This window comes from Nicotiana tomentosiformis, chromosome 4 (assembly GCF_000390325.3).
Source record: "Nicotiana tomentosiformis chromosome 4, ASM39032v3, whole genome shotgun sequence".
Classification (NCBI taxonomy): domain Eukaryota; kingdom Viridiplantae; phylum Streptophyta; class Magnoliopsida; order Solanales; family Solanaceae; genus Nicotiana; species Nicotiana tomentosiformis.
In genome coordinates this window covers 84952480-84963134 of record NC_090815.1, presented here as the reverse complement: position 1 = coordinate 84963134, position 10655 = coordinate 84952480, and the positions used below count along the sequence as shown (strand labels likewise).

The window sequence follows — 10655 nt, the reverse complement described above, 5'->3', positions numbered from 1 at the left end:
TTCTAGGGTTTACCCAAATAAAATCCAGATCATCCCAATCAAATATCAATAAAAATAGATATCTCATGATTACAAGAATAATCCAAAATTTTTGCACAGTTAATTCACAAAACAGCAGTGCACTTTTTCAGAAAATAAGATATACATGTAATTCAGAAACGTACATAAACGCGATTTTCTTGTTTCATGAAAAACCTAGTTATCTAATTAGATGTGAGTGAGCTCTGATACCAATTGATGGATTATTATAAGTAGCGGAAGCAATACGAGTATCAAAATCATATGTAATCTAGATAACTAGCATATACGGGATTTCACGGGTTACCTCTTGAAGCGAGAACAAATCTTTTCTATCACACGAGCCTTCAGTTCCATAACTTCTAAATGGAATCTCCACCATATGCACAATCATGATCCTCGAACGTTCCACGATCTTCTATTGTGTTACCCAAATAATATCCGAAAATAGCAATTTCGTGTGGGCGATATTTCTAGGAAAATATGGTTAAAATTTCGGCCACCATGTCTTACCCTCTCTAGGTGGAAATTTTTATGTATTTATAGCACATGTTTTAAGGGTTAAAATCGTTTTCCAAATCCTATTGGGTTTTTCTTTCCATCAGAAAAATGATTCCATTATTTTCTATTATTTAGACACATCAGAGACCACGTAATTTAATTAACAAGGCTTCCAATTATGGAATTAATTTCTAATTTTCGAAATTAATATCCACCATAATTAATTACGAATTATTCCACTAAAAATTTATAATTGCACTCCTTATTCAACTTAGAAATTTATCTATTAAATCTTATTTAACTCCCCATGTTAAGATTTAGATACTAATCAATTAAATTAAATTACTAACAATTTAATTTATTAATTATTTCCTTTAGACTTTCGCTTAACTTATTTCATGTGTCGGATATAAAATCTATCGTTCGGGTTTACACATGAAAACTTATAAGCTTTCATAAATGTGTATCATCAATCTCTAAATCGAGACATGGATTACATCAACTAACTATTACTTCGCCAATGTACATTATTATTATTATTATCCAATTTACCAAGCATATTGACCCAGAAAGGATCTCGCCTTTTAATAAATCAAAAGACACAGACTAATATATGATCTATTTAAAACTTTATTAAAACTGAATAAATAATTATTTTATAATAAATACTATATCTAAACCAAATCCATGATTAATAGTATATATCCCAACAAAAAAATATTACTTTATGGAACGATTGATTTGGTGTGGTAGCGTCGTTATCTTATCCTTTTCTCTCATCGTGTCCTTCTATATTATTAAATAATTCTATTTTATTATTTTCCCTACCTTTTTATATAATAATTCTATCTTGTAGCTTACTTTTTCCTTGTAATATTACAATTTTATTCTTCATACTGTTGATACATGACATCATGAAATAACGGCAAACAAAACAATTTATCCAAACATTACATATATCAAAACGATATAATACAATACAATACAATATATTGTGAAACGATACATAACAACCAATCCAAATAAACTGTTAGTAGTTCGGGTCAGTCAATTAAGATATTTCTAAGCGGAAAAGTTCGACTTCACTTCATCTAATTATGAGCACTCTTACTATATATAGTACTAACAAATATGGCTGGGAAAGGGTTATGATCTATAGCTTTCAATATATACTCGAACTAACAGAATACACCTAAGGATCCACGTAGCTTACGCAAGCAATGTAGAAATCACAATACGATGAATAATAACCACAGGATGATAGAGTAATATGTATATTCTTTATGAATAGTTGGCTCATTGTAATCAAATTAGATATACACTGTGCAAGCTGTTTCCAATATTAACACTATTACTCAATGAAGGATGTCAGAAATGAAGTTTTTGTCATTTCTGCTTAGTAAATTAAATGCGAATTTGTACTTTCTCAAATTAACTTTTGTGTGATATAAAAAATAAAAATAAAAAAGATATTCGTTTTTCTAAAGGAAAAAAAAATCATTAAAGCCAAAGCTATCATGTTTTTATTTCAAAAAAAAATTATTTTAAGTAATTAAAGTAAGGAGCCTTAATTTAAGGGTAAGATGACTAAATTGATTTAAACGGTAATTGTTTTCGGGCATTTGTATTACTAAGGTAAATGTTCTTATTTTACGTTATTTATATTGAAAACAAAATTAGTAGCCAAACATCTGATCTCAACCTAATAATACGTAGTTACATATACAAGGGTGCATAAAGCTACCGCGCGAGAGTTCATGTGCCCCTTTGGCCCAAGCAAATCTTTACCCTTGCATGCTAAGAAAATTAATAATGTTAACGGTGTATAATTTTTGAATAAAAATAACTAGCGAATGCATATTATATATATAACTGTGTATATTCAATGTATAATCAATGTATACCGACTATAAAAAGTAAATATAAAAAATTTGGCCGGCTATTTGTGTAACAATCCCGAAAAAGAAAAATGTTACAGTTCTCATTTAATTGGTTGCAAGATTGGGTCCATTTGAAACTTGTTCAGCTGGAATGCTATGAAAAAAATGAATCATTTAAGTGTCTCTCTCTATGTTGATGATAAAATTGTTCTATTTCTCATAATTTAGGGGTATTTTTTTATCCCTTATCCTTTGTGTATTTTTTTAACCTTTACCCTTTAGAAAAGTATGAGATAGACAAATCCCCTCTAGAAAAGACAGCACGGGAACATGAGTCGTGATTTATTTGCAAATTCCACAAATGAATAGTTAAATGTATCGTGTTTAGATGATTGATGAACCAAAAGTACAATCATCCATGGCCGGTATAGCAGAGAGACTAAAGCAAATTAATTTTCGCGTCCAATATAGCACTTAGTTTTAATATATAACCAAGTATAAAAATTTAATGAGCAGATGGAAAATATATAAATTAAGGTGCGAAAGAAATAGAGTAAGAGACTTCACAGGCAATTAATAAAGACACAAACAAACTTATATAGTATATTGACAACAAACAGAAAAGCCACGTCACAGCAGCAACACACAAACCTAAGAACTGATCATGATCTGTTCCATGGTTGTAGTTTTATTGTTATTAATTACAATAACTTTTAGAAAACACATTTAATACAGAGACACAATGCAGTTTTTGGAGTGGGATTATCTTAACAATTGCAAGGGTCACAGGTGCAGTTTGATCCACACTTGCACCCATTTCCTCCTTCTGCTGCTTTCTCTCCTGATTCCACAAAGCTGCAATATATATTTCAAGTAATCTTTTTTAGTATTGTAGTCTGAGTTTAATTTAATTAATTCTATACACTAAGCAACAGGGACAGACGGTAGAAGCCACAAGTTTGGTCTAACCTAATAGTTTTTGTTCAAACCATGGGCGCATTTATAGGAGAGATTTATGGGGCAAGTGAACTCATGGTCTCTCATCAAAATTAGATATTTTCTAAAATTAGTATAATATTAACTGTTGACACTCATGCTCCAAGAAGGTTGAATGGTACACTTGGCTAAATGTTGAGTTATTTACCAAGAGGAAGAAGGATCAATTCCCGCTTAATACATTTATTCCTCCTTATTCCCATGTACTGAAAATCCTAGATCCGCCTATGACTCAAATAATGTATTTGTGTCAAGAAATTTATTAAATATATACACATGTTAAAAGGTATTAATATTTGAAATCATCATTCTAAAATCCAAATGTCATCAAGTTGATATTGTGGCTCTGCTAAGCAGATAACTTTGTAGGTGTTTGGACATAAACATTGTAATTTTTGAAAAAAGTAGTATTTGGAGTTAAATTGAAAAATTATATTTGAAATTTGAAATTATGTTTGGACATGTATTTCACTTGAAAAAATATTGTAATTTTGTGAGTGGGAAAAAAAATTCTGAAAATTTTGATTTTGAAAAACTCATTTTCGAAAAATTTTCAAAAACTAGCAAAATTTCATGGACATAAACATTTTTGATTTATGGACAAACGGGGCCTTAAAGAAGATGCAGATAAATGAAATCAATGCATTGAGAATAAGTTAAGCAATCTACAATAACATGTTAAATTATAAGCTAAAACCTCCTAATTTCAAATTTTAATAACTTTTTCGACCTTATTTTCACCTCAAACTACTAATATATCTAAACCAAAGGAAAAATAAAATTAGACGTACTTGTTCATGGGAGCAACACCCTCAATGGTGGTAAAGGTAGTGGACTTCTCCAAGTCTGGGTACATCCCACATCTACAATATCATAAAAACACAAGTCACAATTTTTTTTTACTATAACTTTAATCAAGTATTATACATACGAGGCGACTCATCGGTATTTCAAATATTAAAGTTTAGATACTGAGAAGTAAATCAGTATTTGCAGATGAACTTTAGTATTTGCCATATTGACACAAAATCTATATTCAAAACACTTACCCTCCGCCACTGCCGCATTTGCAGCCAGATCCACAGCCACAGTTTCCTCCGCAGCAAGACATGTTTAATTTTCTTAATTTGTTGTTGGGAGATTTGTTGAAAAAGAAAGTTTAATCACTAAAGTAAGTTCTTGTTGTAGTTGTGTTGAAAAGTGAATCATAGGGTGGGGTTTTTTTATAGAGGGAAAAGGAGGACAAAATAGGTAACTGTTTGCGTGACAAGTTGACAAAATCATGGTAGAATTTGTAAATAAGTGTTTAATAATGTCTGAAATATCTCTTTAGAGGAGAAAGGCATGAAGCTAGTTGCCATTGAGTTTATTTTATTTTTTTAGTCTTAATCTTAATTAAGGAAATGAGAATTGATCATCCTACAATAGTTGACATTTCTAAGGTATTGATTAAATTATGTAAAGGATAAAGTAAACGTGCATCCCTTAATTAATTTTGGATGCAATAACTATTAATTAGTCCTTTAGCTACGTTTAGGAATAAATATGACTTTCAACATAGTAATGTTTGGGATTCAGTTAGGTACCCTTATATGTTCTTTTATGTTCGTTAAGTACCGCTAATGTTGAAGAGCATTTTAGTTATTTTAACTAAAATTATAAGGATTTATAGGAATTCGGATTATCTTTTTAAGGTGAAATTTTCAACTCTCAACAACGACATAATCTAGGATTTATAGACTTTTCTCCCTCTAACATATTAAAAACATTATCCAATTGGTATCTTTTTTTGGGAAACTTGTCCAAAGTGACTTTTTAACATATTTTTATCTGATGCTATTTGCGTTTGAATAGGATAAAACAATTATTTTATTCGATTGAATAATTGCTCAAAGGCATCGACAAGAACATATCAATTTTCCGTCTCAATCATTCCAAAGTATTGCGTTTTAGAGATTTTAGAGTCTTGAAATTTACGCAAAAAATAACCAGAGGGAAAGCGTCTTTGTTATATTCTTCAATATCATCTCATTTGATAGTAGTATGAGCTTAACAAAGAGTTTCTAGATTTTAACGATTACATAAACTTAAACGAATTATTAATTTGACATAATTACTCAGTGATTGCTATTACGATCAAATACTTAAAAAATATAACAAAGTGACCTTGCTACTTCAGCTATTTGTCGCTTCGATCCAATAACAAAAATACTTACAAGAGCTTGAACACAAAATAGTATGCATTAAAAAGAGGGGTAAAAGACTCTTGAGATGACTATGAGATACCCATAATAGATTTCCTTACATCAATGAAGCGATGCGGCGTGAGGGTAATTGTTTCAGGAGTGAAGTCCAAGGGGAACACACAAAGATGGAGGATGGCAGAAGTGAAGTGAAATTATGAAAAGATGGAAGATGAGAGTCAACTAGTTACATATTGCCTCCCCACCACCCATGAGGTATGAACTGATTAGAGAACATACCGTCAGGTGTGCCACGGCGATCATGTCGACTACGACGAATACTGGTACAACCGCTGCCACCATCACCTCCTTTGGCCCATATGCGAAAGCGATCAATCATTCTCCTTTCCTGTAAGGAAACTTGTATAAACGGACAAATGGATACTGGGATATAAGAGTATGTATATCTAAAGCAGTAATTGTAGAGGGAGAGAAGTGGAAGCATGAAGAACCTGTAGAGGAGCAAGCTTTGTTTTCTTGTGAACAATGTCTGAGAAAGAATAAGTTTGGGTTAACCATGGAGACCGCAAGCATCTTTGCAAAGTCGTTAAGTAGAGGACCTTCTGGCTAAATGACATATCCCTGTTTTACTCTGTAATCGTCCAAGTTTCCGAGGTTCCACACTATGAAAAAGTCAGTTCTGGTTCTATGATTTCGTCACCTGCTAGCATGAGCGACAGCAAAATGCAAGAAATATCTAAAATTTATGCAAGTGATAGATTTAACCTCCAATCAAGATAATAAAGAGAAACTCAAGGCAGCTCAGCTTAGGTATTCAAAGAAGATAAAATAATCCATCTCCATTCAAAAAAGAAAGGGGGGTGGGGGGGTGGGGGTGGATGCAACACACATGAAATTTGGCAAAAATGAATGTCTTCATCGAATAAACTATTTCTGTAACTTTTTCAAGAAGCCAAATCGAAACTAAATATAATTAGCAAATGAGTGATAGACACCCTGATACTTTGGTGTGAGAGCCGCTAAATATGCAGTTCCTAATGAATATATGACAACAAACTGCATAAAATGTAGACTGTTCAAGCCAGAGCATAGGAAAGATCTTCTAAACCATTCTAGAGCTAAGTGTTCCGTCTTCCATTTATGTAGAAAATATTTATGCCATAGTTATTAACTTTAAAGTAGTCAATTCAATTGCATGAATAATTCAACAATACTCATTTTGCTTTTATTTAGTTTTACACAGAAGAACCCATGTTGTTTCTAAACCACATGGACATGGGGAACCTAGAATATTAAGAGAAGATCCCAATTTCTTTCGAGAATTTCATCAAACATGTACCAAACAATGATGTTTTAACTAAGGAGTAGGTATTAACAATACCAAATTAAAAGCGGCAAAAAGAATGGACATAAACAAAAGTTACCTTCACTTAAAAACATGGATTATCCACCCAGTTCAGCACGAGTTGGAACTACAGGTACAAGAAAATTCCCAAAAGGAGAATCAAAGATCCTAAAATTGCCAGTGCAGCCGTCTTGTTGTGCTTGAGCTAGTGCTGAATTCTTAGCCTGTTGTAGCCTGAGATTAGTGAAGCTGCTTGTTTGTTCTGCAATCACCACGCTAGAGGTTGTTGCTTTTCTCTTAGGTGGTGGAATGATAGCCCTGCGTGGAGGTTCACCGTCAATTTTCCTTCGCTTCGGTTCAAAAGACATGCTCCTCGCTTCTGTCAAATCTTAGCCCTACCAGGTCTCTAAATTTTGGGGCTAAGTGCACCAATAGCCATTTTTAGAGCTGGTATTTAAAACATATTATTCAGTATTTAAAGTAGCCACTTCTAGGGCTGTTATTTAAAACATATCTAATATTAAAAGTTTGGTCAGAGCATAAATTACGCATAGCGGGAGTTTAGTGCACCGGACTACCCTTTTTTTAGTTAGAGAATAAATTACGCACAGATGCTGCTTTTTCGTCTTCTTGCTACTCTGCAAGTTCTTATTCTTCTCCCAATTGCAGTAGTTGAACGCAATCTGATTACAGCAGCTAACTTATATGAGCTCAAAGCATAATTGGTCTACTGTTTGCTTCTATTCATCATGGTCTATTAATCAATTGTATTTATGATTTAACTTTTATGCAATAGGGAAAGGAACTGTATTTTATTTTAAAGAATAAGCAGACAATTAGCAACCAATAATATGTCTTTCAAATTTACTATATATGTAGCCTCCAAAGATAGTCACAGTTTCAAGGACTTTCAGGCAACCCGTCCCATTGGCATTCGAAATCAGCTTCAAAAAACTTTCATCTTTCTTTCCATTTCAGATAAAACATTATCATCTAAGTAAGTTAAAATATTCATCACAAGCCTCTTGAATCCAACTTCCCTCAAAAATAACATTTCTAACAATGGATTCTCTTTTAAAACAATAAAATCAGATTTTGCAGGTTCTTTGGACAGAGTTTTAACATCACAACTATCGAAAATAAGCAAGCAACAATTCCTCCATTTAGCAGTGCAAACCAGAATCTTGTAGCCAAAGAAAAAAAAATTCAGCCTAAAGAAGAAAATGTTCGACTCTTAAGACGCACAAGAACAGAGACTTGCAAAAAATAAACCCATTTCTCCTGCACAACCATCTACATTCAGACTACCTTCTATTCCATTTTCATGGGTTGATGTAATTTTCTTTTTCAACTAAGAATATTCAGCAGCTACAGATAGTAAGCGAGGGCACAATTTGACAGCTAATGTAACTCGAAAATTGAAGCGCGACAACAGTTGATCAAGACACAAGTCAGCACCAATTAAAGCTTTCCCACACATCATTTTCGGTCAATGTAGAACAATTCAACGTCAAAAGACTCCCTATCACAGTCCTGGCTCAAGAAAGCTGACCAAGCAGCCCATATAGTACCTAGAAACCCCAAACTTACTCCTAATCAACTCCTAATAGCGCTCGGTTACTCAAGACTTCACCGGAAAATAAAATCCTCTCTCAGACAATTCAATCGAACAGGTTGCAGGCGGAACTTTAACCAAGCTCTTTGAATACAGTAAATAATTGAACTACACTCCCAACTTAATGGAATTATAGTTTAAATGATCATACTTGCATATCAATCAGCCAACAACAACTGCACAGTTTGTGCTCTCAACTCCACATAAAAGAACCATAGAAAAAGAAAACAAAAGTACTACAAGGGAGAGGAAGAGAAGAGGAGAAGAGAGAACTAGATAAAAGCATACCTGATCTCATGAGAATGATGGTTGGAGAAGAAATAATTTTTTTTTTTTGGCGCTGGCAGGTTGCGCAGCAACTGCGTTTTTGTGTCCCTTTATGTGACTTGTGTGTGCGGGTGTGTTGTGTGAGGTGTTGAGTGAGTGTGAAGTGCGTTTGTGTTGTGTGTTAGTGACGTAAGAGAGTGAAGTTGATAATTCCTCCCTTTGAAAAACGACTTCATATGCGAAATCGAAATCTTTGATTAATAATAAAGGAGTATATTTGATTGTATTTAAAAAGCCTAACAAGAAGAGGAAATTATCAATATTACGAAAAAGTATAACGGAGAAGAAGGGGAATGTAAATAATAATAAATAATGAGTTTAACAAGTTATTTACTAATTTTATAAGATCTATTTGTATAAGATGTCGGGTGAATACCTTATATATATTAAGTTGCGCATCAAAATCGCAGAATGACTTTATTACTAGTCCTTTCTTTGTTCATTATCACCTAGAATAATCAAATAAAAATGCGTAAGTTCTTTTTCTGAAACCAAATTATCCAAATTTGTTAGGCAGGCTAGGAAGGTGCGGGCTATAACTTTTTCAGTAGACATAAAAGGTAAGGAATAAAGCAATGGGTTATACGGGTGATCGCATTTATTTGTGCAATTGTGTCATGAAGAAATAATGTAACTCTAGTCAAAATGATGGTGTGACGTCAACAACCAATAAATAAATAAATTATATTATGAATGAATTCCAAAAAAATCTCTTTCAACCACCAGCAAATAAGTAATGAAAAACTGATCTATATTGTACCAAAGCATTGCTGAGATGTGAAGCAATAAAGTTAAATCAATGATTTAATGTAGTGTTATATAAATACTATTAATACTTTGTGTGTAACATTTTAGTAACTGGCCAGCATTAACATTGCGGAGTGTCAGGCGCGATCGCGTAGGCCGTTTTGGGCGGCAGAATGCTTTTTCTTCGCAATCGCGAGTCTTTGGACCGCGATTACGATAGGTGACGTCTGGGCAGTGTATAAGTTAGCAAATCGGGAATTTGCTCATTTTTATCTCTTTTCTCTAATTGGAGCCGATTTAGGGGCGATTTTCGAGAGGCATTTTCATTATCTATCACAAGGTGAGTGATTCTCACTCATTGTGAGTTAAATATATGGATTGTATATGGATTTGAACATGAAATTTTTTAGAAATTGCGATATTTTGGAAGTAAACCTAGAAATGATATTTTTGCGTTTTGACCACGAAATTGAAAATGAAATTGGGAATAAATTATATAATTGAGTTTGTGGTGTTATGGGTAGTATTTATGTTCAAGAATGTTTGGAATCCGGGAGAGTGGGCCTGAGGGTTGACTTTGTTGACTTTTCGTGTAGAGTTGGAAATTATTTCTAATTGTCAAATTACGAGTCTTTGAGCATATTTTAATTGGTTTGCATGTTATTTTGACTAGTTTTAGATCGTTTGGCATTGGTTTGAGGTGTTAGAGAGGCATTGGAGCCGGTTATCGAATTTCGAAGCGAGGTAAGTCTCTTGTCTAACCTTGTGGGGAGAATTTACCCCATAGATGCTATATTTGTTATATGCTACATGTTATGGGAGTTACGCATGTATTAGGTGATGAGTGTTTGTGCGTATGCTAGAATTCCTTATTATGTTCGGGTAGTTTAAGATGCACGCCATATTTTAATTGTATTAATTGAATTGTTCTTGCGTGTTTATATGCTTTAATTATTGTTTTTAGCTTGAGACTGGACTTGTATATAGTATCGAACCTTGCTATTTTAGATACTTGTAGAGTT

At 33.1% G+C, this 10655-nt stretch overlaps 1 protein-coding gene across 11 annotated transcripts; it reads right to left on the bottom strand.

The window, feature by feature from the left end:
* Positions 1 to 2976: 2976 nt before the first annotated feature.
* Positions 2977 to 9005, bottom strand: LOC104094880 (probable GTP-binding protein OBGM, mitochondrial). Of its 11 annotated transcripts, XM_070199959.1 has the most exons (7): positions 8848 to 8988; positions 7554 to 7627; positions 7024 to 7262; positions 6091 to 6299; positions 5879 to 5987; positions 4187 to 4258; positions 3148 to 3254 (listed from the first exon to the last, which is right to left on the bottom strand). In XM_070199959.1, the coding sequence occupies exons 4-6, from the start codon at positions 6214 to 6216 to the stop codon at positions 4191 to 4193; spliced, it is 303 nt and encodes a 100-aa protein (XP_070056060.1). In that variant the 5' UTR covers positions 6217 to 6299; positions 7024 to 7262; positions 7554 to 7627; positions 8848 to 8988; the 3' UTR covers positions 3148 to 3254; positions 4187 to 4190. The 11 variants fall into 11 exon arrangements, with proteins under 11 accessions (XP_070056052.1, XP_070056060.1, XP_070056059.1 ...); XM_070199951.1 differs by lacking the exon at positions 7554 to 7627 and having other exon boundaries at positions 2977 to 3254; positions 7024 to 7363; positions 8848 to 8950; XM_070199958.1 differs by lacking the exon at positions 7554 to 7627 and having other exon boundaries at positions 8848 to 9005.
* Between the last annotated feature and the right edge of the window lie 1650 nt (positions 9006 to 10655).

What these genes read in the sequence shown, in the direction of transcription:
- LOC104094880 (XM_070199958.1), bottom strand. Translation starts at nt 6,216, where the DNA reads ATGTCATTTAGCCAGAAGGTCCTCTACTTAACGACTTTGCAAAGATGC. An exon ending in CAAAGCTTGCTCCTCTACAG is followed by an intron (nt 5,988 to 6,090) that starts GTTCTTCATGCT and finishes GTTTCCTTACAG; the next exon opens with GAAAGGAGAATGATTGATCG. An exon ending in TCGCCGTGGCACACCTGACG is followed by an intron (nt 4,259 to 5,878) that starts GTATGTTCTCTA and finishes ATGATATTGTAG; the next exon opens with ATGTGGGATGTACCCAGACT.